At 36.7% G+C, this 25,044-nt stretch overlaps 1 protein-coding gene across 3 annotated transcripts in view; it reads left to right on the top strand.

The window, feature by feature from the left end:
* The window catches only part of TMEM260 (transmembrane protein 260), a 70,908-nt gene that overhangs the window by 10,300 nt on the left and 35,564 nt on the right, over positions 1 to 25,044 (top strand). For all 3 annotated transcript variants that reach the window (XM_061156977.1, XM_061156976.1, XM_061156978.1), the window contains exons 3-4: positions 608 to 759; positions 24,550 to 24,727. In XM_061156977.1, the coding sequence (XP_061012960.1) occupies positions 608 to 759; positions 24,550 to 24,727 (330 nt within the window). The remainder of the gene's footprint in view (positions 1 to 607; positions 760 to 24,549; positions 24,728 to 25,044) is intronic.

Genomic DNA, 25,044 nt, shown 5'->3' with positions numbered 1-25,044 from the left:
TATAAGTACAGTACGTGACAATTTACTTTAAGTTTTAAATCCAATTAAACTAAATTATAAAGCAAAGCCTTTACTATATATACAGTAGCTGGCTTATTATCACCTCAAATTTTGTATAAGCTATGGAGAATAAAATAAATCGGGTTAACACTTTTAATAAGTTTATTATTTAATAAACTTTATTATGGTGTATGATCCCTTTAGGCAAGACCTTAGGACTGTCAGCATGGTGGTAATCCGATAGCAGTGTGGTCTTTCAACTTTCTAACCAATACGATATTTCAGAACCCGCTTTTTTTCAGTAGCCTTTTAAATGACCCTAATGTACTGTGAACCCAGAGAACAAACTGCTTAAGGACTGACAATGAAATATGTCACCCTTTCTCTAGGTGACACACCATGTGATAGACACTGCCAAATCCACTAAAGAAAATATTTATTTGTATTGGCACAAGAGGATTACAATAGAAAACCACTATTCAAACATTTAGTCATTGTCTCTTAATCTTTACACTTGCCTGGGAAAAGGGCTACTTTTCGATTAAAGCCGGTGTGACTCTTCCTTTAAAACTAGATGAAAACCTGACTGTTGCTAATTTTCCCTTAGGTTGCCCATCCTCCTGGCTATCCTTTGTTTACTCTGGTGGCTAAACTGGCAATTCTACTATTTCCTTTTGGTTCAGTTGCCTACCGAGTCAATCTGCTGTGTGGCTTATTTGGAGCAGTAGCTGCAGCTTTACTTTTTATCACCGTTTTCAGGTAAAGTAGTTGATTAGTTAAAATTAATTTTGACTAATTGGAGATGGAGCTTTCTTATGGCCCATGTACATACATGACCAAAAAAAAAACCTTTTGTTGCTTGAATGGTTTTCCTAATCACTCATGTGATTTAACTTTCTCAATTTACAGTAATTTCATTTGCGTTTGACCCTCAAATGATTACACAGTTGGTTCTGCTTCATACAGTGGAGAGAAGATGTCACTAGTTCATTATCACAATTCTCTGTTTAGGCAGAACTAATAAGGTTTGTCATTTTAGGAAGATGCAGATGGGCCAGTTTAATTTAACAGTATGAAGTTCTTCTTTTGGTAAATGGTAAATATTATTTAATTACTCACAGTATTGCTGATAGGCAGCTGCCTATCAGGTCCAGAGTTAATACCTAATTATATTGTATTTTAAATATGCACATGCATACATTTTGAAATGAGGCTGTTAACTAAGGGAATCAATTTGGGAATGTGGTTTTAGTAAGGTTTCACTTTGTTGCAGGATAGCTGTAGGGAAGACAGGCAAATGAGACGCCACTTACTTCATAATGAAAGGCTTTCCTAGTTTGGAAGGCTACCCTGCTTTTAAAAAAAACAGGTCATTAGTTTAGGATATTGGTAATCTCCATTTGTCTTTGCTGTTTCTCTCGCTTTCAGTACTCAGTCTAACCTATGCCTGAAAGGATTATAGTAAAAACTACAAATTAGGGAAAATCAAGTTAAAACATTTCTTTCAAAAAGTATTGCAGATTTTATTATAAAAACAAATAATTTTGTATGTAAATATAGTATAATTTGAATAGAACATTTCAAATGTCATTTTTGGAGACTGTTTTATATACATTTGTCTTATTACTACCCTTTGACTAAATTCTTTCTAAATTCCCCTTTGCTTGTTTGTAAGAAGGTAAAAGTTACTAATTATGGCTAAAACTTACTATTAAATCTGTTTGTGGAAAGTTTCAGATTCAAAATTGTAATTGTTGATCATCGACTAAACGTTTATCTGTATTATTTAATTTGTTTTTAGTTCAGTCTTACAGGTTTTCAGTGATAGCCATATCTTTAAGTATGAAATGTTTAAAATAACATTTTTGCTTAGATTAATTAGTATTATGAATACTTTCTTTTTCTAAATGACTAGAGTAATTATTAGAATTTTCCTTCTGGTCTTTTATAATTAAGGCTGTGTCATTATTTTCATTGAGAGAAAAACTATTTTAAATATCTAGGATGAAATTTAGAACATACCAGTTCTGTATTAAATGTATGAGTTACTAATTTTCATAAGATGTTTAAGACAAAGCCATTTAAAAAAAAAAAAACTAATATTTGTTTTGCTAGTTCATTTGTATTTTAGATTATTTCTACACCATATACACACATTTAAATGCTATAGCTATCTCTTAAAGCAAGTAAAGCTATTTGTTTTCTAAAACTTTTCCATGGTTTTTTGTTATGTTAATTGTTGATGCCCTTCCCCATAAAAACCACTGCAAAAATCATATATAAATTCTTTGTATTTCCAGAATCTGAATAGTTTGAGACAGTAATTTTCCTTTGAGTTGTCTGCATTTTAAAATAGCTTTAATTATTATGCTTGATTATAATGGGTTTTAGATCAGCACACAGACCTGTGACCATTTTATTTTAGTATACAGTCTTAATGATAAATTCATATACTTACTGACATGTTTTAAAACAAAAACTCTTTATAGACTGGATATTTGCTTAGTTTTAGTAATCTCGTACTTTGGAAAAGTTATTTTCTTCTGAAATGTGTCCTAACAATATTATCTCTCATGTAATTTTAATATGAAAATACTTCATTATTTTGAATACAAATAATTGACAAGGTACACGTCCTTTGGGAACAACCTAGTTCAAGTGGCAAATCTGTTTTGTCAAACAATGGCCACCCTTCGGGAAAGAGCAAGCCATCTCTATGGTAATAGGACTAACAGTAGCCTATTGATCGAGTGGAAGAAGACATTATACAATGTCAGCTGGCTTGTTACAATTTCATTTGTCAAATGACCTGAACTTAACCTTTAAAACCTTCCTTCTGTGAATATAAACCCAACAGCAGGACGCGGTTTTTGTGCAGCCATTACAGTGACGGCTTTTTTCCAGTCCTAGCGTACCTTAAATGTATTCCTTCACAGATTGACTCCTTCATCAGAACTCATTCAGAAGACATTTCACTACTTTATTTATCTACCGACCAAGTCATCATTCCATTTTCTTGTTGAATATTGAGGGGTTTTGATCCCGGAGACAGTTGTATTCTTTCTTTCCCCCATCACTTAAGAGAACATTACTGTACATGTAGGATTAGTGCTGACTGGTGTGCAGGAAATTAATTCTTTTAACAGGTTTAGGTTTTTTTCAGGTAATTGTTCACAGAGCATTCACTATATTTAGCTCTTGGGGTGGACATAAAGACCTTCTGTACCTTTTAAACGAAGATTGTATTTCAAAAGCAAATTTCTGTTTAAATATGTTGATGTAAAAAGCTCCATTTTTTTCAGTAAACATGACTTGGATTGAAAGACCAGTTACTTCGTTGTTTCCAATTACTATGTAATTTTTGCTTTTCTTTCATCTTTCTTTTGCTTTTAAAAGCCTATAAGATGTCATTAACACTGCATTTTTTGTCAATCTTTCTTAATGGTTGGCAAAAATTCTTTTATATTTGCTGAGGTAGAAAGGATATGAGTAAAACAGTACATTGAAAGCTGTATGTGTCACTGTACTTTATTGAATTAAAAATAGTAAGATTGGGGCAGTTATTTCTGCATGTATTTATTTACATATTGTCCCCTTTGGGGGTATTTTAAAGCATGATTATGTTAAAGGAGTTTAATCTAATACATTTCATTTATAGGAAATAATATTCATTTTATTAATGTGTACATCTGTGCATTTAAAACTCTGTACTACAGTTAAGTGATTTAGAGGAACTGGAATTTTTTTTTTCCCTGAAGGCCAATGAAGTAAATGATTTTTTAGTTTGACAGAAGGGTATTTAAAAGTGTCATATTTGAAATTTGCAAATCCTATTAATACAAAAAAGTAAAAGTTATAGGTCCTATAAATCACTAATAAGAACATTGTTTAGCTTTGCTTAGTACATGAATTGCAAACTTATTTTCTAAAAACCTCAGACTAAATCCTGTCAACATGCACTTAGTAAGGAAGGAATACTGAACTCACTGTCATTAATATCAACATGCTTCCGTTGTCTGTGTTCTGGTATCACTAGCAGAGAATGGACCCTGTTGACAGTATCATATAACAATCCTTTACTGGAGGGAAGATTTAAATTGCTTATGATCTCAGATGAAAGCATCTCTAGTATCCTATTTTTTTGATAAATTCCAGGGCAGGGAATATGTTCTCAACAGGCTTGAGAGTCAGCATATCCTTTTCAAGCTAGTATGGGCCAAATGGAACTCATGAGCAGAACTCATTCAGCAACATTTGTTGTGCACTCATATGAATTGAAAGTAAATTTTTTTTTTAGTTTTTATAATCAAAATTCAGTGCTTATTTTAGAGAAAGGTAAAGTTATTCTTAAATAAAATTTTTTTTTAATCTTTTTTTCTAAAAGGCATTGTTTCAGGAAGCTTGCATTAAAAAACTTTATAACTCCATTAAGGTTGTACAGTAAGAAATCAGATCTCTTTAATATCAAGCAGGTTCCCTAGAATATGTAAATATTAATTATAATTAAAGGTATCTTGAAACTCTGCCTGCTTACTACAAAGAACTTACAGCCAATTTCAGTGATATCTAAATACCTCCTGGTAGATTGTTTTGTGCCAGTATTTTGTTTATGCAGTATTTTATTTTTTATAAGTTATGTATTTCTAAACATTCTGCCACTACTAAAAATTAATTTGATTAAACTTTTGGAATAGGAACACTTGATCCTGAGCGCTGTGTCTGCTATTCTTAGGGTTTCAGCTAATATTCCATTCAATAAAGAATTGAAAATTAAAATGCCATACCTTAGAGGATGTAGAATCTCCTGCTTAAGAGACATTTGGATTTTCCAGCTCAAAGAGTATTTTAGATTATTGCCATAGAGAATAATGTGAAGCTCTTCCTAATTTCAGAGGTAACTATGCATAAGTAACAAATATTCACCAAGTTTTTGTAGTTGAAGAAGAATGGAAAGTACTGGAGCATTAATTTCCATTCAGGAGAATATCTCTCTTGATCCCTGGTTAATTGATCATATATTTCTCTCATACTTGTATTAAAATTGCATTGACTCAGACTGGCTAAGCATATTAAGAGCTTGGTTCATTTGCATTTTCTTATAAGTAGAGGGCCATATTAGGCTCAAATAGCAGCACTTCATTTTGAAGGGAAAAAAGCAGGGCAAAAACTCTTTTTTAAGACTGTAGAGTCTTTTCTGACAGCTAGTCAGAGTTAGAATTAGTTCAAGGAAATGTTAATAATGCACTGCCTGGCCTAATCCCTTTGATATCACCAGGTATCCTCCTGTTCATGGGTTAATTGCTTTAAAAGCAAAGGCAATATTCTGAGCGGTGGGCCGCTTCACCTTTTCACAGCTGTTACCATTGAGTGACAACTAAATCCCATGTGTAAGATGAGGAAGAGCTCAATCTCCAATTGGGAGAAAATTTATGTAAACCACAATCCCTTCAGAATGTGCGGAAGTCATAGACTTTCTTGATTTACTCTGCTTTTCCCAGAAAGCTCTATTGTTCACTTTCCTAAGTCCCATCAACCCTTTGTAGCAGAATATCACAGCGGCAGCAGATAGCTTGAAATATATAAATGCTATCATAGCTCTGATTAATAGCAGTGCTTATGAGTCAAGTCTGATAACAGTGCAGCTCTCCACTCAATTTCAGATACTGCTAATGGAATCTGTCTTCTCCAATTGTAATATGAGAAGGCCTAATTTGCCATGGAGCTTGGAGCTGTCACCAGTAGGGGATTGTGGGGTCAGATGGGAGCTGCCAGGTTTTTGCCCTGCAGCTTGTATCTCTCACTTTGAATAGAGCAGCCCCCTGCCTGCCAGTTAGCTGATAGGCCGCCGTGGGGTTTATGCCACTATATACAATAGGAAAGGGCTACATAGGCTGACTTTATAATTGTGAAGCTAGCTCATATTTCCACAGCTACTGTGCTGCATAATTTCTAATAAGTGGTTTTAACAAATGTCAGATTATGAAAAGTTTCCCCAATTACAAAAACTTATAAAACATTTAAATTGCTAAATCTGTTTCCTGCCGAGATTTTTGCCACTGGAACTAGTCATCTGTCATTATGGCTATAATAATAAATGTATACATTTCTTAAAGTTGCAAATAAAATGATAAATCGTAACTCATAGATTTCCTGCTTTTCAAAGCCATAAAAAGTAGAAAACACTCAACGAATTGAAATATTACTATATACTTTATAACTTTGCATAATAAGACAACTTTGTATTAAATCTCTATTGTTTAGTAAGTTGGTTAGTGTTGCTAGTGAAAATAGTTGAATATCCCCATTCTGTTGATCTTAGTTATTTGGCTCTTTTAAGTTTACTTCATTTACCTTTAGGATCTTAACATTTTAAAAATTATGCAGCATTTTCTAAGTTTTCAGTTAAAAAGGAATTTGAGAATAATAATTCTGAACTATACCCTTAACCTATTTCAGTTTTGCTACCAAATACAAAATATACTATCAAGATTGAGTAATAAGCTCATCTTGAGGCCTTGCATGTTTTTAAACATTTCAAGCAAAATTGACGAAAATCTGCTAGATTGTACCTTAAGAGGATATTGCCTTGCATTGTGCAAGTTATTTGGCATACCATGGACACTTGGTCAAATGTAAAGTAAATGATGGTGATTCCTATAAGGCTCAGTTCAGTGTTTTTCTGTTAGGTATTTGGGTATAAGTTGATGAGTAAGTTGTTCTAAGCCTTGAATAGCTCCATCATTTGTTAGTTTACAAATTTTAATTCTAATGGAAATTACATGATTATATTTTATTTGTGAGAACTCTTCATAATCTTGTTCCCTCTGTTTCACTTGTGCCCTTTCCCTATATGAAAGCTTTCCCATTTTTTTCCCAATTTTATTTAGTGGTTTTAAAATCAAGACTAATACTTTGTACTTTTCCTTTCAGCGCACTGGTAGTTGATATTTATGTAGCTGAAAATTTAGGGTAGAACAATCTTTTTCCTATTGATAGAGTCTCATGGAATAGAATAAACCTTGGTAGGATTTCACCTGGAGTAAAAGTAAATTTTTATAAAATATGGGAAAATGGGCTTATTTGCAAATTTATTAAAGATGCAAATGTTTTACATTTTTTTAGTTATGGTGGTGATGGCTTTAGATATATAACTTTAATATACCAGGCCCTAAATTATTGATTGATGTTCATTATGTCTAAACTTGAAAATGACAAGAAAAACATGTAGATTCTACTGCTCTCCAAATACCCACTGACTATAATTTGCCCCGGCTTCCCAGATGGCGCTAATGGTAAAGAACCTGCCTGCCAGGAGATATAAGAGATGTGGGTTCTATTCTGGTTTGGGAAGATCCCCTGGAGGAGGGCATGGCAACCCCCTCCAGTATTCTTGCCTGGAGAATCCCAAAGCCAGGGGAACCTGGCAGGCTACAGTCCATAGGGTGGCAAAGAGTCAGACATGACTGAAGCGACTCAGCACATATGCATAATTTGCCCATAGAGCACTTGGCACATGTTAGATACTCAATACATATTTGTTGAAAGAGTGTTGGTGAACTGCTGCTGAATGAGAGAAGTTCAGCTGAAACTGAAGATCTTTCCCGTCAATGGCTTAGTTTCCCAGTTTGACGTCTCCAGGTGCATTAAGAGAAATCTATGGGTGAGATGATTTTGCGAATGAGAGCCAGAAGTAATATGTGTATAATCTTCATGAACAAGACTCAGAAGGATAAGAACTTGGGAGGATGGGAGCCGTAGATTTGCCACTAATTGTATCCTGCTTTACTGTATCTCTTCCCTGTAATCTGCTGCATTTTAAGTCATCAATATGAGTTGACACTAAAAATAATTTTTTTAACAAGAATGCTCAGATGCATTGTGGCCTTCCTACTTGTACTTACTTCAAGTAGGAGTTTTCAGCATTCAAGGAGCATAGTGTACCCTCCATGTTGGGTTCTTTGCACACTGAAGACAAATACATTCATGAATTTTATGAAGCACGTCAAATGTGTGTTCTGAAAGAATTTCAGTTTTCTGTTATTTGTCTTTTGATTGAGGGTTAGACAAACATGTGACTACACATGAAAATCAAATACTGTGTAGCAGAAAGAAAAATACACCTTATCATCAATAGCAAACCTGTGTCAGTGGTGTAAATCTTAACCCCCCCCCCCAATTTATCCATTATGTCAACAGATGAATAGCATTCCATCAGTGAGAAAACTACTGCACAATCAGTACCTTTCTTAGGAATCTCGTCTAGGTCTCATAGAATTCTGAGCCTCACATTTGTTAGGATTCTCTGAGAAGCATCACATATTCCTCACCCTAGAAGAGAATTTTTCCATTCTCTGGGTGAAATTTTAAATATTTGGCAACCCTTCTTATCCTGTCTGTCATACTCCTGGTATATCTTTCCTCAATGACTGACCACTGTGATCCCCTGGAATGTGAACTCCATGGTTTTAGCCTTAGCCCAAATAAAAAGCAATGAGGAAAATTTATTTATTGCAAATATACTGCAAAATACATTTTTTGTGTCACATATATGTAATATGTATTTATTAATACAAAACAAACTTCAGTAGCTTTTAGATTATTTGTTATTTTGAATCATCTGTATTATTACCTTATTCTGTTAGTCTGAGACCTTGAAAATTAATAGTGTAAAAACTTGATTTTGATTGTTGACATGTGACTATTTTTTAAAATACAATGGTTGACTTACTGAAATTTCATAGTAATGTTTGAAGTGTGTGTTCTTTATATGGCCTCATAAGATGTTATCTTTCTGTAAGTCATGTTAGATTGTAAAATATGTATTTTACTTGAAGAAATAGCTCCCTTGATATCCTTCTGTGAGGCCCTATGAGCCTCTCGATTGAGAATAGAAAACATTTTTCTCATATTATATATATATATAATTTATCATAAGTTACTCTTTAATTAAAGTGGAAAATATTTTAGATTATTTTGCAATTTATTAGTGAGTTGTGCCAAAAACAGTTCTCATTTTATTCACAACTTCCTTTGAATTTCTTTTTTCCCTCCAGTTTCCTATTAGTAGCAGGTTCATCATTTCAGTAGAAAACTGTTTGTCTTTTAAATTTAAATGAGCTAATTTTAAGATATCACTTTTAGCACATTAAATGTAAATAAATATATCAGTTCTTCAGTTGCTTTATAGAAAATAGCAACTACTTAAGCGTATTTATTTAAAAGAATGAAATGAAAATTAAAAGTAGGCCTCCTTGATTGCCAAGTGAAAACACTTTGGTGTTTTTTTATTATGTCATTTTTCTTTGAAAAAAAAAACCAGGCTTAATCTATAGGTAGAAGACAGTTGTTTTGTCTTATTTGAGAGTTATTTATATTTACTCTCCATCTATTCATTTGACTTTATGAATGATACCAAACAGCTTATTTTGTGGGTTCAGGACAGCATTTTCACTTAAAACTCATGTTTAACTAACAAGGTCAGATTAAATATTACTTCCCTATATTTTTAAAAGAAATATTTCTTAGCCAGAAATTTGGACTACAGTTCATTTACCAGCATTCATGCATAGTGTTTCACTATGCTTATATAATCTAAGTCTGCCAAAAAATTACAAAGGTATGTTGTAGACTTTTCAGGGGAAAAAATTGTAGAGTGTGTGTTCTGGTTAGAATTATTGCCCAAAAGAGCAAGTTACAACTAATTTGTTCAGTCACCAGCATTGGGAATATTATTGGTCAAACTCATAAGATAACAAAGACCCTAGCAATCAAAACAGGTAATGGATTAATTGGAGGTTTTCAGAAGTCAGCAGATTCATAGAATTCATGCCTTAAAACAAAAAAAAACAAAACTGATAAACAGACAATAAAAATGCTTACTAAGTCATCTTATTTAACAAGTCTAAGACCAGATTCACCTTCAGACATATTTGTCAGTGTGATTTTTGCAGCTTCACTTAGATAAATCTTTTGCACATTTAAAGTCTTCATCCAGAATTCACAGTGGCTTATTGATATGAAAGATTCATTGATATTTGGCTCAAAAAGACATAAAGTGGAAACTTTGAGGTATTTTGTTTGAGATTTACAAAAGCTTGAGAATACATAAGTGTGAAAGGCAACGTGAGTAAAGAACAACAGTAAAAAGTGAAGGTAAAGTATGTCTGAAATTATCTATATATATGTTATATAAACATTTAGTTTCCAAAATATTGAACAGCTTTGTTCTGTGTGTGTGTGTGCGGTCACTCAGTCATGTCTGACTCTTTGCAATCCCATGGACTGTAACCCTCCAGACTCCTCTGTCCATGGCATTCTCCAGGCAAGAATACTAGAGTGGGTTGCCATTTCCTCCTCCAGGAGATCATCCAGATGTTTGTAAAATGAGATATTCTTTTAACTTTTAAATGTGCTAATATACTGACACAGCTATCTAGTGGTATGAGTAGTCCAAAAAATTCTATTGGCTCTGTTAATACTTTATTTAGAGAGTTTTAAGTTCCTCACATCTGGTTTCTTAAGTATGTTTTGATTAAGTTACAGTTAAAATATTTTACTTCTCGAGATTGTTTTTACTAAGAAATACAGAAAAATCTCCCTATTCAGATTTATTAATACATTTAATTAATCATTAATCATAATAATAAAATATTATTAATACATTTAATTTAATGAGAGTCTGGAGAAGGGGCAGTTACCCTAGTCTTTGCCAAAGTACTTCTGGGAAAACTTCTTGAAAAGGTGAAGCCTGTGCTGAGTTGTAAACAATCAATCAGTGGGAGTGGCCAAGTGAAGGCAAAGCCGTGTTCCAGATAGAGAGAATCTCCTGTGCTAGGAAACTCTGAGGTGGAAGAGAAACAGCCTGTAAGCACAGGGACAAGTCATTCAGTGTTGCTGGAACACAGTTCAAAACAGGTTGTGTCGAAAATGAAGCTACAGGTGGGCTGAGACCAGATCATGGAAATTCGTGTCTATTGTCATCGGAAGCTTATAATATGTTTTATAATCAAAGAGGAACCCTTGAAGGGTTGGAAACAGAAAAGCACAACATCAGGTGTGCCTTAGATCCCTCACTCTGGTGGCAGTGGTGGGCCCAGGGCTGGAAGCAGGCAGCACATAAACCTACAACATTGTGTGAGCCTGAGGTGATGAGTCAGATGAGCTGACTCATCTGACTAGGGAAGTGAGTGTGGGTAGAGAGAAGAGTATGATTTTATAAAATGTTGATGAAGTTCAGTTGGCAGGATGTTGGAAAGGGAGAAGAGCTCTGATGATGACTCCTAGGGCTCTTAATTGAGATAACTAAACAAGGAAGATAATAAAATTCACTAAGATAGAGAACACAAGAAATTATTTCAGGGAAGAGGATGAGAAATTAATTTTGCACGTACTGACCCTGAGGTTCTGTGGGACATCCAGAGTCGGGGTGGCTTTGTGGTGAGGGTACAACAGTAAGTTGGGCATAAGATTAAGTTCAAAACTAAGGGAGAGGCAGTGCTGGAGACAGATTTGGTTTCTTTAGTTTGTCGCTGGCAGGTGAAGTCCAGATAGTGAATAAAGTCACCCAGGCAAAGTAGCGTGAGAACAATTTCCTGAGAATGACATCTTTGGGAAAAACTGGCTTGAAAGGTGTTAAATGCAAGAAGAGGAGCCATTTGGAGAAAACACAGAAGGAAGACACAGAGCCATAAAAGGAAAACCAGAGGATGTGAAGTCCAGAGGGTCAACTTGGTAGAGCGTGGCTGGGGCAGTGGTCAGCACAGCAGAGAGGTTCCTCCAGCCTGCCGTGTTTGCTGGTCAGTCACTGGAGACCCCAGTGAGAACAATTCCAATAGAGGACTGGGGTGAGAACAGGATGGAGGCTGCAGATGTGGACAACGTGAGGCCAATCCTGAGCCTCACTGTGACCCTGAATATTGCCTTCAGGAAAGTGTTCTCAACATCAGCTTGCCCACTAATCATTTTATTTCCATCTCAATAAGGGGAAACAAAGCATGCACAGATCTTGTCATATACTGTGAACAGTGTAACAAGACTGCCTACCTGCAGAGTCAGTGAATGAACTGGAGACCGTCTCTGAAGTCTTCAGAAGCTCTTCATCCTCACCATTGCTGACATTATCCTTTGACCTGTCAGCCAGTCACAGACTCAGCTTGCTGTAGGTTGATGTGGGATATCACATCTGCTTGTTTGCCTGCTTGTGACGTTGTGGCACTAGACCACACACCTCTCTTCCTACATTGCTCTCACCCTGCAGACTTACTAATATACCATGTACTGCTTGTCTTTTGAGACAAATGCTTAATTTAAATGGGTATCTTATGATTTTGAGAACATCTCTGTTAAACTCCTCCATCTCTCTTCCCACTCCCTGCCCAGTTTGAGCTTCCAGTTTGCTCATTTTCTTGGTGCCCCTACACTTGTCTTCCATTGAATTGAGACCTAGATCCCTTTGCTCATCCTTTTGATCTCCTCCATCAGCCCCCTGCTGGCTCTGCTTCCTTCCCCATTCAGTGTAGACCCTGTAGTTCATTGCTTTAACACCTTGTCCTCTTGTCCCTCTGCGCTACCTACCTAGTAAAACTCACCCTGGCTCCTTACAGCCTTCCCAAGCCCAGGTCAGGCTGCTGCAGACCTTGCCACAGCCATGTGGATCGAGGCTGCCACCCCACATCCACAGCTTCTACAGTCTCCAGCCTCAGCTGACTGCTTATTATTACACATTATTTGCTACCTGCAAGTCCTTGTTCTGTAGCCCTCCTTAGCTTGCAGAGTTTTCTCAGAGCAGACGTTTCAAATTATCTCTACTTTTCTTAATCCACTAGACTGTCCATGTTACATGGTCAGTAAATGTTGATTGATTCTGAGTCTTAGCACGAAACAAGCTTTTAAAGGCAGTGTGTTCAAACCTGTGCGTTTGAAGGAACATGCACAGTTTGATATATAAAAGGCTGTTGGAAGCAAAGAGACTCTCAAAGGTATAGCCTATATACATTATTTTATGGAAATCAGAGATAGTATTAATAAAATGAGGCCTCCAAAATGTTTTATATTCTCTGTATGGATGCATGCATAACTTTTTGCCCTTAGGCATACTGCCTTCTTTTCTATGTTCCACAAAACTCTGACAACTGCAGCATTTATTTTCAGAATTTCCTCACACAGTTTTTCTTGAAGACAATAGAAATAATAAAGAAGGAAGGCAGATGGTTTTAGTCAGGATTCTCAGTGGCAAGTGACTGGCTGTGTTTAGCAGAAAAGAAGCATTTTGAAAGGAAGTTGGGAAGAATGCTACAACTCAGTAATAAAAATGATACAGCAATTTTTTAAATGGGCAAAATATTTGGAAAGACACTTATCTAAGGAAGATGTAAAAATGATCAATGATCAATTGAAAAGGTGCTCAGCATTGTTAGCCATTAAGGAAATGCAAATCAAAATCTCAGTGAGATACCCTTTCATACCCAAAGTGATGACTAGAATCAAAGAGTCAGATAACCAGTGTTCACTGGGTTGTGGAAAAATCAGAACCCTCATCTATTGCTGGTGGGAACGTAAAATTGTATAGCCACTTTGGAAAACAGTCTAGCAGTTTCAAGTGATTAAATGGGTTGTTATAGGATCCAGCAATTCCACTGCTAGGTATATACCCTAGAGAAATGAAAACATGTCCACAAGTATTTACAGAAGCACAATTCATAGTAGGCAAAAGATGGAAACAGTCTAGATGTCCTTCAGTGGAAGAATGAACAAGCAACATGTGGAATAGCTATATAGTGGAATACTAATTCAGCTGTATAAAGAAGTAAAATACTGATACATACTACAAGTTGGATGAACCTTGAACACATCATGTTAAGTGAAAGAAGTCAGTCACAAAAGTCCATGTATTATATGATTCCACTTATATGAAAACCCAGAAGAGGGAAATTCACAGACAGAAGTTAGATTAGTGGTTACTTAAGCCTGGCAGTGAGGTTGGGAGAGATAGTAAAAGGAGATAGAGTTTCTTTTTGAGGTGATAAAAAAGTTATAAAGTTGACTGTAATGATAGGTGCATATATCCGTAAATATACTGAAAATCTTTAATTGTACATTTTAAATGAATGAATTATACAGTATATGAATTATATCTCAATAAAGCTTTTTACTTTTCAATTCAAGAAAGTAGGGAAAACCACTAGACCATTCAGGTATGACCTATAATCAAATCCCTTATGATTATACAGTGGAAGTTAGAAATAGATTCAAGGAATTAGATCTGATAGAGTGCCTGAAGAACTATGGATAGAGGTTCATGACATTGTACAAGAGGCAGGAATCAAGACCATCCCTCAAGAAAAAGACATGCAAAAAGACAAAATGGTTGTCTGAGGAAGCCTTACAAATAACTTAGAAAAGAAGAGAAGCAGAAGGCCAAGGAGAAAAGGAGAGATATACCCATTTGAATGCAGAGTTCCAAAGAATAGCAAGGAGAGATAAGAAAGCCTTCCTCAGTAATCAGTGCAAAGAAACCAAGGAAAACAATAGAATGGGAAAGACAGATCTCTTCAGGAAAATTAGAGATACCAAGGGAACATTTCATGCAAAGATGGGCTCAATAAAGGACAGAAATGGTAGGGACCTAACAGAAGCAGAAGATATTAAGAAGAGGTGGCAAGAATACACAGAAACTATTCAAAAAGATCTTCACAACTCAGATAATCACGATGGTGTGATCACCCACCTAGAGCCAGACATCTGGAATGTGAAGTCAAGTGGGTCTTAGGAAGCATCACTACGAACAAAGCTATTGGAGGTCATGGAATTCCAGTTGAGCTATTTCAAATCCTAAAAGATGATGCTGTAAAAGTGCTACACTCAACATGCCAACAAATTTAGAAAACTCAGCAGTGGCCATAGGACTGGAAAAGGTCAGTTTTCATTCCAGTCCCAAAGAAAGACAATCCCAAAGAATGCTCAAACTACTGCACAGTTGCACTCATCTCACACACTAGTAAAGTGATGCTCAAAATTCTCCAAGCCAGGCTTCAATGGTACATGAATCGTGAACTTCCAGATGTTCAAGCTGGATTAGGCAAGGCAGATGAACCAGAGATCAAATTGCTAACATCCATTGGATCATAAAAAAAGCAAGAGAGTTCCAGAAAAACATCTGCTTTATTGACTATGCCAAAGCCTTTGACTGTGTGGATCACAACAAACTGTAAAAAATTCTTAAAGAGATAGGAATACTAGACTACCTGACCTGCCTTTTGAGAAATCTGTGTGCAGGTCAGGAAGCAACAGAACTGAACATGGGACAACAGGCTGGTTCCAAATAAGAAAAGGAGTATGTCAAGGCTGTATATTGTCACCCTGCTTATTTAACTTATATTGCAGAGTATATCATGAGAAACGCTGGGCTGGATGAAGCACAAGCTGGAATCAAGACTGCCGGAAGAAATATCAATAACCTCAGATATGCAGATGACACCACCCTTATGGCAGAAAGTGAAGAAGAACTAAAGAGCCTCTTGATGAAAGTGAAAGAGGAGAGTGAAAAAAATTGGCTTAAAACTCAACATTCAGAAAACTAAAATCATGGTATCCAGTCCCTTCACTTCATGGCAAATAGATGGGGAAGCAGTGGAAACAGTGACAGACTTTATTTTGGGGGGCTCCAAAATCATGCAGATGGTGACTGCAGCCATGAAATTAAAGACACTTGCTCCTTGAAAGAAAAGTTATGACCAATCTAGACAGCATATTAAAAAGCAGAGACATTACTTTGCCAACAAAGGTCCGTCTAGTCAAAGCTATAGTTTTTCCTGTAGTCATATATGGATGTGAGAGTTGGAGTATAAAGAAAGCTGAGCCTGAAGAATTGATGCTTTTGAACTGTGGTATTGGAGAAGACTCTTGAGAGTCCCTTGGACTGCAAGAAGATCCAAGCAGTCCATCCTAAAGGAAATCAGTCCTGAATATTCATTGGAAGAACTGATGTTGAAGCTGAATCTCCAAAACTTTGGCCACCTGATGTGAAGAAATGATTCATTTGAAAAGACCCTGATGCTGGGAAAGATTGAAGGCAGGAGGAGAAGGGGACGACAGGATGAGATGGTTGGATGGATTCACCAACTCAATGGACATGAGTTTGAGTAATCTCGGAATTGGTGATGGACAGGAGGGATGCCTGTCCATGGGGTCACAAGGAGTCGGACACGACTGAGTGACTGAACTGAACTGAACTGAAAGTTTTGTAAAAGAGGAAACATTCAAATCTAGAATTTAAAAACGAGAGAAGAAAGCTGGAAAGCTTGCAGAATTTCTGGGAAGGCTGGATTAGCAGGCTCTGATCCCAAAGTATTCATAGTCCCAGGCAAGTATGTGCTGGTGAAATCACCACAGCTGCCATCCCTGGGCCCCAGGCACCCCAGCTCACATCACCGACACTGATCTGGATTCTGAGCACTAGCCCTGCAAGTGTTGCCATTATTGTCTGCTAAAATGATGCACAAATCCCACCCACCATGTCTGATTCTGTCTCCATACCTGCTTTTTGGCCTCATGAATTTCCAGTTCAAAGAATGGAGCAGGTGATTCTGACAGGCAGAGCCCAGGTCATATACCCATGCTGTAGCTGCACTGGAGACCAGAAAAATATCCTATATTTCAGTGTGTGTAATAAGAAGGGCTGTGCCTCATAAGCTTGTATCCCTCTAGCATATGAAAGGATTTTAGATGTTGAGTAGCAAAAGAAAAGAGAAGGTCCACTGCTCTTGTCTTCAGTCTATAGACTGAGTTGATTTCTAAGCAAACTCTTTTGATTTGATTAATATGTGTCTTGGGGTGTTTCGCCTTGGGTTTATCCTGTTTGGGACTCTCTGGGTTTCTTGGACTTGGGTGGCTATTTCCTTCCCCATTTTAGGGAAGTTTTCAGCTATTATCTCCTCGAGTATTTTCTCATGGCCTTTCTTTTTGTCTTCTTCTTCTGGAACTCCTATGATTCGAATGTTGGGGCGTTTCACATTGTCCCAGAGGTCCCTGAGGTTGTCCTCATTTCTTTTGATCCCTTTTTCTTTTTTCCTCTCTGCTTCATTTATTTCCACCATTTTATCTTCTACCTCACTTATCCTATCTTCTGCCTCCGTTATTCTACTCTTGGTTCCCTCCAAAGTGTTTTTGATCTCATTCATTGCATTATTCATTTTTAATTGATTCTTTTTTATTTCTTCTAGGTCTTTATTAAACATTTCTTGTATCTTTTCAATTTTTGTTTCCAGGCTGTTTATCTGTAACTCCATTTTGTTTTCAAGATTTTGAATCATTTTTATTATCATTATTCTAAATTCTTTTTCAGGTAGATTCCCTATCTCCTCCTCTTTTGTTTGACTTGGTGGGCATTTTTCATGTTCCTTTACCTGTTGGGTATTTCTTTGCCTTTTCATCTTGTTTAGATTGCTGTGTCTGGAGTGGGCTTTCTGTATTCTGGAGGTCTGTGGTTCCGTTTTATTGTGGAAGATTTACCCAGTGGGTGGGGTTAGACGATTGGCTTGTCAAGGTTTCCTGGTTAGGGAAGCTTGCGTCAGTGTTCTGGTGTGTGGAACTTGATTTCTTCTCTTTGGAGAGCAATGGAGTGCCCAGTAATGAGTTTTGAGATGGGTCTATGTGTTAGGTGTGACCTTGGGCAGCCTGTATGTTGATGTTCAGGGCTATGTTCCTGCGTTGCTGGAGAATTTGCGTGGTATGTCTTGCTCTAAAACTTATTGGCTCTTGGGTGGTGGTTGGTTTCAGTGTAGGTATGGAGGCTTTTGGACTGTCACTTATTACTTAAAGTTCCATGTAGTCAGGAGTTTTCTCGTGTTCTCAGGTTTTGGGCTTAAGTCTCCTGCCTCTGGATTTCAGTTTTATTCTTCCTGTAGTCTCAGGACTTCTCCAACTATACAGCACTCCTTTCGAAGACAATGGGCTGCTTTTCTGGGCGCCTGATGACCTCAGCTAGCGATCAGAAGTTGTTCTGCGAAGTTTGCTCTGCGTTCAGTTATTCTTTCGATGAATTTGTAGGAGAGAAAGTGGTCTCCCCGTCCTACTCCTCCGCCATCTTGGCTCCTCCCCAGCAAACTCTTTTGAGATGCTAAAAAAAAATCAAGATTATAGGTTTGATTTTCATTACTGGCTTTATAATAAGTTACCTTCTCTTCTATAACCTTACTCAGCAGTCTCACAAATTATTTCTATGATATCCAGAAAAATCAGGTGAAAGAGTATATGGATTATTCATTGTAAAACAATCTTGACCTTGGCAGGAGGGGTGATATGGGACAGAAGTGAGGTGGGAAAAATTCAGATTTTAGACCTTGCTGATGTAGGATTAGTCTTCACTAAAATGCTAATGTACATAAGTATCTGTAATAGTCTAAGGTGGCTGGATAAATTTTACCACTGATAATTTTACTTATACTATCTTCAATTTCTGAAACCTTATGAAATATTTGAAAAGGCACTTAACATAGTCCATAATTCCAATAATTAATGTCAACAATTCAAACACTTTAGGATGTCTTCCTGAGCATAATAATGTGCTAAAAATCATTGTAGATTAATGAGTCTTGAGTTTTCTTCCTGAGGATTTGTACATATCAGTTCTCTTTAATCAACTATTTGCTGGTTTTAAACTTTAACTGCCCTTTCAAAAAAAGAAAAGATTAATATAAGTCTTGAGAGGTGTGTACAATTCAGGTTGGTAGTGTGTTGTTTAGATAACACATAAACATAAATACAATTCTAATAATTGACAAAGCTTCTGTTCTATTCTTCACTCAAAGAGGTGCATATCTAACTAAATAAATGTGCAATATATCATTGAAAATGAAAGTGAAATCGCTCAGTTGTTTCTGACTCTTTGCAACCCCATGGACTGTAGCCTACCACGCTCCTCTGTCCATGGGATTTTCCAGGCAAGAGTACTAGAGTGGGTTGCCATTTCCTTCTCCAGAGGATCTTCTCGACCCAGGGATTGTACCCGGGTCTCCTGCATTGTAGGCAGACGCTTTACCATCTGAGCCACCAGGGAAGTATATCATTAGTCTGAGATAAATGATTTGACATTAAAACTAAAATAGCCATCTCTCACCCATAATATAATTATTTTAAATAGCTAGACTAACAATTTTAATCCTGGTTCTGCCACTTAATTACCTACTATAGGACCCTGGAAAATTTATTTGGCCTCCCTGAGCCTCAATTACTTCATTTGAGAAAAGGAGACAAACCACCATTTATTCCCAGGGTTATTGTGAAAATTAAATGAATATAAAGAAGGCAGTAGAACAATACCTGAAACATGGCTAACAAGAAACTCAACAAATGTTAGCAAATTATCTTGGAAATTTGCTGATTTCTTTAGACATTTTATATTGATGCAATTTCAGATTTATAAAATAAGTGGCACGAATGGCTCACTGTTTGTCTGCCCTTTACTCAGGCTCCCAAATATTAATATATTACCACATTTACTTTATCCTTGACTCAGTGGATATGTATGTATTATTTTGCTTTTTAACCATTTAAGAATAAGCTGCAGTCATGATGTCCTTTTACCCTTAAATGCTTCAAGATATGTTTCTTTAAACCACCATTGTCTTATGTATACACAGTGTAGGTCTCAAAACAAATTATCAGTGATACAACACTGTTTGCCCTCGGGCGTGGGGTAGATCCTCAGAGTTCATCAGAGTGCCTGATGAACTATGGATGGAGGTTGGTGACATTGTACAGGAGACAGGAATCAAGACCATCCCCAAGAAAAAGAAATGCAAAAAAGCAAAATGGCTGTCTGAGGAGGCCTTACAAATAGCTGTGAAAAGAAGAGAAGCGAAAAGCAAAGGAGAAAAGGAAAGATATACCCATTTGAATGCAGAGTTCCAAGGAATAACAAGGAGAGATAAGAAAGCCTTCCTCAGTAATCAGTGCAAAGAAACCAAGGAAAACAATAGAATGGGAAAGACTAGAGATCTCTTCAGGAAAATGAGAGATACCAAGGGAACATTTCATGCAAAGATGGGCTCAATAAAGGACAGAAATGGTAGAGACCTAACAGAAGCAGCAGATATTAAGAAGAGGTGGCAAGAATACACAGAAGAACCATACAAAAAAGATCTTCATGACCCAGATAATCATGATGGTGTGATCACCCACCTAGAGCCAGACATCCTGGAATGTGAAGTCAAGTGGGCGTTAGAAAGCATCACTACAAACAAAGCTAGTGAAGGTGATGGAATTCCAGTTGAGCTATTTCAAATCCTGGAAGATGACGCTGTGAAAGTCCTACACTCAATATGCCAACAAATTTAGAAAACTCAGCAGTGGCCATGGGACTGAAAAAGGTCAGTTTTCATTCCAATCCCAAAGAAATACAATCCCAAAGAATGCTCAAACTACTGCACAATTGCACTCATCTCACATGCTAGTAAAGTAATGCTCAAAATTCTCCAAGCTAGGTTTCAGCAATATGTGAACCATGAACTTCCAGATGTTCAAGCTGGATTTAGAAAAGGCAGAGGAACCACAGATCAAGTTGCCAACATCTGCTGGATCATCGAAAAAGCAAGAGAGTTCCAGAAAAACATCTATTTCTGCTTTATTGACTATGCCAAAACCTTTGTGAGGATCACAATAAACTGTGGAAAATTCTGAAAGAGATGGAAATACCAGACCACCTGACCTGCCTCTTGAGAAACCTGTATGCAGCTCAGGAAGCAACAGTTAGAACTGGACATGGACCAACAGACTGGTTCCAAATAGGAAAAGGAGTACATCAAGGCTGTATATTGTCATCCTGCCTATTTAACTTACATGCAGAGTACATCATGAGAAACGCTGGGCTGGAGGAAGCACAAGCTGGAATCAAGATTGCCGGGAGAAATAGCAATAACCTCAGATATGCAGATGACATCACCCTTATGGCAGAAAGTGAAGAACTAAAGAACCTCTTGATGAAAGTGAAAGAGGAGAGTGAAAAAGTTGGCTTAAAGCTCAACATTCAAAAAACTAAGATCATGGCATCTGGTCCCATCACTTCATGGGAAATAGATAGGGAAGCAGTGGAAACAGTGACAGACTTTATTTTTGGCGGTTCCAAAATCATGCAGATGGTGATTGCAGCCATGAAATTAAAAGATGCTTACTCCTTGGAAGGAAAGTTATGACCAACCTAGACAGCATATTAAAAAGCAGAGACATTGCTTTGCCAACAAAGGTCCGTCTAGTCAAGGGTATGGTTTTTCCATTGGTCATGTATGGATGTGAGAGTTGGACTATAAAGAAAGCTGAGTGCCAAAGAATTGATCCTTTGAACTGTGGTGTTGGAGAAGACTCTTGAGAGTCACTTGGACTGCAAGGAGATCCAACCAGTTCATCCTAAAGGAGATCAGTCCTGGGTGTTCATTGGAAGGACTGATGTTGAAGCTGAAACTCCAGTACTTTGGCTACCTGATGCGAAGAGCTGACTCATTGGAAAAGACCCTGATGCTGGGAAATATTGAGGGCAGGAGGAGAAGGGGATGACAGAGGATGAGATGGTTGGATGGCATCACTGACTCGATGGACATGGGTTTGGGTGAACTCCAGGAGTTGGTGATGGACAGGGAGGCCTGGCATGCTGTGGTTCATGGGATCACAAAGAGTCGGACATGACTGAGCGACTGAACTAAACAACACTGTTACCTAATCTTCAGACTTGACTCAATTTTTTCCATGTGCTTATAGTAGAAGAAAGTCCTAGATCATGCCTTTTATTCTATTGTCATCCTTTTGCTCTCTAATCTGGGGCAGTTCCTCATGATGATTTTGGTTCTTCTCAAGACTGACATTTCTTGATATATACAGGTCAGTTATTCTGTAGAATGTCCTTCAGTCTGAGTTTGTCTGTCCTCTTGCTTAAATTCAGGTAATGCATTTTTGGCGGGAATGCCGTAGAAATGATGCTGTATTCTTTTTTATTGCAATAGATAAAGAAGCATATGATGATTTTTTGTCCCATTCATGGACAAAGTTAATGTCCCATTAACTTTGATGATGTGATTAAGACTGTGTCGGTCCAGTCTGCCACTGTAATTACTGTTTCTTCTTTTGTAATTATTTACAGGGAAATACCTTTAGACAGTGTACATAGTTCTGTTACTCCAAACTTTACCCTCTTCTTTGGTATCCACTGATGATTATTATGATGCTTATGAAGTGGGGATTTCTAATTCTTCTAATTTCTTCTATAGTTGTTAGTTGACTTTCCATGGACTTTCCCTTCTCACCCAATTTTTTAAATCACTACAGATCCATAGCCTTTTTTTTTTTTAAGATTCATAGATTCTTATTTATTCATTGGGTTACAATCTATTACTCTAATTATTTTTATACTCAAGTTATCCCCAGTTTGGCCAATGAGAGTCCTGTAAGCTGGCTAATATGCTCTTTGGTCATGTCTCCATTTGAGCATTTCCTTACTTTGTGTCCCAAAATGTTTCTAATTCGTTTGGTACTTGAGCTTTTCCAACCCTGGAATCAGCCATTTCTCCAAGGATGCTAATTTATGTTTTAAGTAGAAGAAAGAATCTTGTATCTTTTGCTGGCTTTCCAAAGTCATATTGACAGCTGAAACTTAGAAGTTTCTTTAAACTGTTACTAATACTTTAAGATTAATTCATTCTTTTATTTGCTAAGTTTTCTTTCTGTGCTTGGGACCAGACGCTTCCAATTAAGTGAAGTTTAGCTCCAGTTCACATTTCAAAAAACATATGCAGAAATGGGTTAGAAGCCTGGGAACTGAAGAGAAAATTGAAAGAAGAATAAAGTTTTAATAAAGGAGCAGGGAGGACATTCAATTCAGGGCTACAGCATGGGCAAAGGTATGGAGCTAGGAATAGGCAAGTCTTACTAGGGAATTTTAAGGAGCTTGACTACTTGGTGTGAGTTCATGTTGGTAGTTAGTGTCTAGGGGGCCCACTTTATTGGGAGCCTGGATTCCAGGTTGATTCTAATTCATCCTGTAGGAATAAAGATTATTCACAAAGAGTATGCTTTAGAAAGTTTAGTCTGATGTTATATTGCAGAAGGATTAGAAAAATGTAAGGCAAGTTAGGAAACTATTACTTTGAATCTAAGGCAATAGGAATACAAATGGAAAGGAATCTGGAAATGAATTTGGAAGGAAGAAATAACTTTAGGTTATTGAATCAGGAAAACTGGGAGAATGGAGTATTCTGCAAGAAACAGGAAACTGATGATTTTTATAAGGGAAGGAGAACAGGAAAATTGTGAAGAGAAATTCAAAGAAAACCAGGTTTGGTGATATTGAAAATTGTTAGCTTTTTTTCCTACTAAGTTTGATTAAAAGCTATACAATTACTCCATAATTTTTATACAAAACAATATAGCTAAAAAGTAATGACCTATGATTTGACCTCTCAAATCATATGTCTAAATTGAGATCCAGGTTCCTCAATTAATTTGAAATGTGGGCTTTTGTTGGCATTGGGAATGTGGAATTTGTTTCCAAGTGTAGCATTTCATTCTTCTGTGTTACTGAAATTCACGCTCCCACCCTTCTCTTTAAAAAAAAAAAAATATCATTTTTAACTTTGACTTTGTGTAAAGAAGAAATCATTAGAAGCTAAGAATTTAGCTTACAAGTTCTTAAAATCACCAAATATTATGACCAAGACATACTTTGCCATATGTTGGGAGATAGATGTAGAAAGTACCTAAATCCAAATATTCCACAAGGAGTGAGAGTGAGTGTTCCCGAACAGATATTCCTTTTTTTCCCTTTTATTTATTTATTTTTAAAAGCTTTTTATTTTGTATTAAGATATAGCTGATTAACAATGCTGTGATATTTTGATAGTTTCAGGTGAGCAGCAAAGGGACTCAGCCATACACATACATGTATCCATTCTCCCCCCCAGCTCCCCTCCCATCCAGGCTGACACATAACATTGAGCAGAGTTCCCTGTGCCATACAGTAGGTCCTTGTTGGTTATCCATTTTTAATTTAGCAGTGTGTACCTGTCCATCCGAAACTCCATAACTGTCCCTCTACTCCATCCCTTCCTCACTGGTAACCATAAGTTCATTTTCTAAGTCTGTAAGTCTGTTTCTACCAAACAGATACTCTGCCATTTCATTAATTTTTCAGTCTTAATCAGTCATGATCATTTTTCTTCTTAGATATAGCAAGAAAAATGGCACAGGTTCGTTATCTTTGTAGTTTCTGTCTCTTCTGGCTTTCTGAAATGGCTTGAATCCTAAAGAGTACATCAGAGAACTAAACCTCATTCAGTTCATAAGATACCAAGCAGGTTTGTTCGTTTGTTTCTTAATAGGTTAATATATGGACTTTGTAATTAAAATCTGTTGAAAGGAATTATTACACGAAGTAATGTACTAACCATCTAATGTGTTGGGATAGTGCTAGGCGGCTCTCATAATTTCTGCTGCTACAGTTTGTAAAAAGGAAAATAAAGTCAGTTCTTTTTGTTGGGAAAGAAGATTTCATGTTATCTGTATTTGCAGGCTTTCTGGCTCATATGCTGGAGGAATCCTTGCTGCGGGGGTGTTTTCATTTTCTCGTCTAACATGGCAGTGGTCCATTGCAGCAGAGGTTTTTAGCTTAAACAATCTGTTTGTGGGCCTGCTTATGGCTCTTACTGTACATTTTGAGGAGGCAGCAACTGCACAAGAAAGATCAAAGGTAACCTATTTTGATCAAAGTGAAATCACTTTTTGTTTTAATTTTAGACAGATGCTCTATTTCTTTTTAACTTTGGTATAGATACTGTTTATCTATTCTGATTACTGTCAAGGTAATCTAGGCTTGTTGAGAGAAAAAATTCTCAAAACACTCTCAGTTTTTTTACTGTGAACTATGAGAGCCTTTATAAAACATGAGAATTTTTTTTCCATCTCAGAGTTCAAAAGTTTTTTGGAGAATGAAGGTATTATGAAATCCCCTTTGAGTCTTATTGGAAAGAAAGGCTTGTTAGCTAATCCACTGTTGTGTGTGTGTGT

Source organism: Dama dama, chromosome 12 (assembly GCF_033118175.1).
Source record: "Dama dama isolate Ldn47 chromosome 12, ASM3311817v1, whole genome shotgun sequence".
NCBI classification, from domain to species: Eukaryota; Metazoa; Chordata; class Mammalia; order Artiodactyla; family Cervidae; genus Dama; species Dama dama.
The sequence above is the reverse complement of the archived record's forward strand: the minus strand, read 5'-3'. Positions and strand labels throughout refer to the sequence as shown.